We start from the raw sequence: 5,620 nt of genomic DNA, 5'->3' as shown, positions 1-5,620 counted from the left end.
TATATATATATATTTTTTTTATTTGTTAAAAATATTCCGAAAAGTTATGAATATATACTTTCAATATATGTATAAATTTTTTTTATAAAACAAAGATTTCTTCCAGAATTATTACCGATTATACGACTCGCGTTGCTTCGTATTTTCACGAATTCCTCTCTAGTTTCTCGTTTTCGCGGTTACAATAGTCTTTGTGTCGTTACGACTGAAAGTCAAATAAATTCCACGAGCGTTATTTACCTAGCACCTCAAGGTAATAGCGTACGTATAGCTCGGCTAGAAAACGACGTATTTTTTTTTTGTCGCTTTTGTTGTGTTTAGATTACCAAGCAAGTTCTTCTAAAATTGCGATGCAACGGTCTTTTATTAGAATTATATACGCGAATACAAATTTCACTTATAATTGCGAATACATATATCACGATGGAAGCAATGTATACGTGCAAATAATGCTATGATTAATGACAATATGTGATGTAGGAATTTCCTATATATTGTACATTTAACAAATAGAAGAGTCTGTTGGCTTGATTTATCAATTTGATTATAGAAATTTAATTATGGAATACGAGCGCGGAAATCCAACGAATATAGTCAATTGTTTTTATCGCTAACTTTGTTAACAGAAACTATTCAAGAATCGACAAAGAAATGAGAGATATTTATAGTGTGATAGAAAATATATTGTGTACATACTCTTTTCTTCGTAAAAAATTATCTTTCATGAAAAAGAAGTTATGCCTTTTAAATTTAGCAAAAACGATGCATAATACTAATTATTTTTTCACTCAATTATTCATTTTTAAATTGTTCCGTGCAAATTGAAACAAATCGAAGATTGATTTAATTTAAGAAATTAATTAGATTGTTCTCTCATTCTTTTTTAGCAGGATTCTATTAAAGTTGTCAAAGCTTCATATTTTTCAATCTAAGAACATTTTTAATTTTTGTTAAGAGAATAAGATAAAAATATATATTATACAAATATAATAGTTTTTAGCTAAATATAAATATTGATATTTGAAATTTGAAATATCCATTTAGCGAAAAAAGAATAAACGTAATATTTTTTAATTTTACATTTAATTCATAATTTTTTAATTATAATTTGAAATATAAGATACAATTTCCGACGGATATCTTCGATGATAGTTTTAATTATCATAAATAAATTTAAAGATCATTTTTGTGAATTTTTACAACATTATAGAGATTCGAATTTTTTAATATCATAAGTTTTCTAATATCATTTTCAGCATTGATCGGAATAATAAGATACGTGAATTTAAATTTGAGAGCATCTTAAAAAATATGGAACACAATTGTACCGCTTACTATCTTAAACGTCTGCAGATCTCACTTTAAAAATCAGGGTGCTTGACTTGAGTGTGGTTCACTTTTTGCGCTTCGACATTTGCGTCTCGGATCTTACACGGGCTTAAACCGCGTAATCATCCCTCTCGATGTACTCGAAAGAAGCATCCTCCCACTGAAGAGAAGACCCACCACCTTACGTTCGAAGTACTTGTAGCTCGCTATCTCTCACCGTCTTCTCTCGCCTTGCGAGCTCTGCGGAAAAGCTTCCGGACAACGAGATGCACGATTACATGCCGACTGACACAGAAAACGTGTACCGGGCGACACTGATATATTTCGCCGTGAATTTTACACGCGACGTTACAGTGCACGGAAACGTACACCAGGCGTCACGGTGTACGTTTGACGCGATGAGATACGCACGTTCTATGTTTTTTCTTTTTCGAAAAGGGGAAACATATCCATATTTCTCATCAGGAATCCTTTCCTACTTAGGAACATTCTTAAATGCATGAAACATCTTCCGTACGTCTTCACTCAATTGTAAGGAAATCTAATCGACTGCATCATTTTGTAATTTGAATGAGTATAATGTACTTGGAACAATAGTATACAATAATTTACACCTGTTCAACGGTAATAGAACATACAACGTTAACGTAATCATTATTGATCTTATGTAGGTATACCTTTAACCTTGATATATTTTTGATTGTGTTATCACATGACTGTACTACACATAATTAATATCGTATTGCTGTTATACGCGCTGCTCGGTTTCCTCCACGTTCTCACTGGACAGCGACCGTCTTGTGTCTATCCCCGACAACAAAGCGCAAGCAGAGAAACGTATTTTAATATACCACTTTCCATTCTTCGCCTATTCACTCGTCGCTTATTCACACGGCGCATTCTAACCCCACGTCGTGTATCTCACTGGGTGTTGAACACCGATGCGCCGTCACACGCATCTCTACCAGTGCAATACATATGTATAGATTGTATTTGTATATGTATATATATATATATATATATATATATATATACACACACACATACACACCATTTCACAGCACTCTCTTGAACGAGTAATTATTATTATTATTATAACTATTAAAATGGTATAATTATATAATTAATGTAGTATGAATTGCGATTTTACATAATGATATGTACGCATGTATACAGTGAAATTCTCAATAAGTGATATTTAATTGGATTAATTAAATTCATTACGAATTATTGCTAAATCTCCTCTGACTTTAATTGTAGCAATAGTTTCTTAGTAGCAACAGTTTTGAAATCGATTTCTTTCAAAAATTTCCGAAGAAAGTTCATTACATTTAAGTTTTTAATTTTTAACGCAAATGTTACCTTTGGTAATTAAATCTTAAGTTAAAAATTCAAAAAGATAAAGTCTTTAAGTTTAAATGAATAACGAAACTTTCGTTACTTAGTTGCGTACACTAGCGATTTATTTATTAAAGAATTTACGTTACTTGATATTTTATCGTCTTCTTTAGCGTTTTTTTCTTTGGTTATACTGCTTGTAACTTTTTGAAAGTTATTTTACGAAATAATTAATACTTGAAATTAATATCTACAGTGTAAAAGAAGATGTAGAGAAAAGAAGATCATGATATCATACTGTTATATGTAAATATTGTAAATTCACTGTATGTACGTATTTTTATGTTCTACGCACTAATGCACGATACATACAAATTCACGTACATATGTACACATAAACACACACACACACACACACACACACACACACACACACACACACACACAGATATATACATACAAGAACAATGATTATCGTGCATGCATGTAATCTGTATATATATTACAATCATGTAGATTTATAGTGTTCACTTATCAGCGCGTAAATTCAAGTAATTGTACACCTTTCCCCAGCAGACATGCAAACCTTTGATTGCACACTATGTGTTGATACCACTTGCGTGATTATCATTCGTGTTCGTCCCGCAGTTAGCTTTTCATTGACATGTATTTGTACACAATCATACACGTCACTATTTACCATTGGGACCTTTCATTACATTCATAGAGATCTCCAGGCGCCAAATAGTGTGAGAGATCTTGTAGAATATTTTACGTACGTATACGTGGGAATGTAAACTCTTACAAGAAACGAAATCATACTCATAACTTACGAAAGAATTTTTTTTCCTTCACAATGTACAATGTGAATTGTGAAAAAAAATGATTTTATTTTTATAAGTATTGAATAATTTCGATACGTAATAAAATCAGATGAATGGAATCGGGGAGCGAATCACATTTTCATAAAAACTCGATTTGTTGTATTTCAATTTTTGCACAAACTCTCTTCAAATTACTAAGAAGCAATCATATTCATATTGTCACTGTACTCTTGTTTTGGGTTATGACTTTAAATTTGTGATTCCCTCAGCTATTCCATTCATTTCGCATTGAATGCTTACACATGCTATTCTCATCAACATAAGAAAAATGAGAATGTCTTTCCCATATTTTAAAATATAAATCGTTATTCAATTTCTATATACTCGAATTATTTTGAAAGCGATTTTAGTGGAAATAACGTGAACTACGATAATCAATATAATGCTGTAATCGTATAGTACTATAAATTGATATTCTTAACATGAAAAACGATATCTGAGAATTTTGTTGTATTTTTTATTGTGATGGATAAACAGATTATTTTGTAGTAGAAATTATAGTTTTTGTTTTATTGTTTAAGAATCAATTTACATAATTTAAGAAGACTTTAAAATGTAATAATATATTCAAACTGTCTTTTTGAAACATGATGCAACGCTTTCAGAATAAATAGCTCATTTATCTCCCTAATCCATGAATCTTCCACGTATACGTATGTATAACTGCAGCTGCGCTTGAAAACTTTAAGTTTTTAAGATATTAGAAGCGATATCGTTGGTTTAAGAATATTTAAAAAGGGTAGATGAATTCCTTACAGTTCGAACGACAGTTGCGATTTTATTTGGTCGACTGGGAATTAATGAAAAAACGAATTGATTTTTTTTTTGCGGCAATTTAAAGAGAAACAAAGATTAATAATAATCGGTGGTGATATAATTGATGATAATCTAATAACGTAGCATGCGACATGAACGTGCACAAGAGATGCGAGGAGAGCGTGCCGAATCTATGCGGATGCGATCACACCGAAAGACGTGGTCGTATACACCTGCACATCTCATGTTCCGGTGGCAAGCTGTCCATAGAAGGTAGGTTTAAAATTAAATTTTAAAATTTGTTTTTATACTTTTAACTTTTCTATCATTGAATTTACGGCGCTCTCGCTTTCTTTTTTGCGTTTTTTTTTAAATCGCAGAATTCTTTCTGTTTTATTAGTTAATCGAGTACATTTTAAAATCATATTTTTTAAAATATATATATTTTTTAAAATCATAATCATATTTATGTTCATGTATTTTGCATTACTTGTATATTATAATTTTCACTTTGACAGATATCGCTAATAAACGAACGAGTCTCGTTCTTTGCTGTCTTAAATTAAGATAGATAGTGCTTAAATTATTAAATTGTAAGAGGGTTATTATGTTATGCCCATTATTATAATAATATTACGAATAATAGACTTAAGATGACTAAAGATTGAGTACTTATACGATAGATTCATGATAGATGATTTTTTGATGTAAATTATACTTTCAGTGATATAAAATATATTTTTTCTATCTTGTAAGAAATTTTTCTATGATTCAAGAAAGAAGAAAATCTAAAATATATTGAAAATTATACATTTATAAATTTTGTTATATTTGTTATTCGTGATATTATAATGAAGGCATTAATTAAATATAAAAATTAGATAAAATACTCAGAATCTTTTTTTTATTAGTTTATTGAATACTCTATTCATATAAAAAAATTTAATTTTTTTGCAATTTTTACGCAGGTAAATTATTATTATGTGAATTATATGAAAAATAATATTCTACTCGTGCGCGTTTAATTTTGTGAATATTAGAATGCAAACTTTTAATTTAATTAATGGACGTATCTATGTTTAATTATACTTATCTCATATAAAAAATTTGATGGCCCTATAAAAAATGGCAATATAAATTTTTATGTACTTCATTAATTCATTTACTATTATATTAACGATTATAATTGCCTATCATTGAACGTTCGTGGTATGTTGAATAAAAATAAAATATAATATTTAAGAATACAAATTTTGCAGTTATTAAAATATGAAAAGTTACTTTTAACTAAAAAGATAAAATTTCTGTGATTT

The 5,620-nt window shown here is 29.4% G+C and overlaps 1 protein-coding gene across 1 annotated transcript in view; it reads left to right on the top strand.

Moving 5' to 3' along the window:
• LOC105627224 (protein kinase C, brain isozyme) overlaps window positions 1–5,620 on the top strand; it is a 65,706-nt gene that overhangs the window by 52,701 nt on the left and 7,385 nt on the right. Inside the window, exon 5 of the mRNA XM_012208511.1 lies at window positions 4,452–4,580. Coding sequence (XP_012063901.1) covers window positions 4,452–4,580 — 129 coding nt within the window. The remainder of the gene's footprint in view (window positions 1–4,451; window positions 4,581–5,620) is intronic.

The sequence above is a fragment of the Atta cephalotes genome (genome assembly GCF_000143395.1).
Source record: "Atta cephalotes unplaced genomic scaffold scaffold00008, whole genome shotgun sequence".
NCBI lineage: Eukaryota > Metazoa > Arthropoda > Insecta > Hymenoptera > Formicidae > Atta > Atta cephalotes.
Note: the sequence above shows the minus strand (reverse complement) of the source record. Positions and strands in the feature narration are given on the sequence as shown.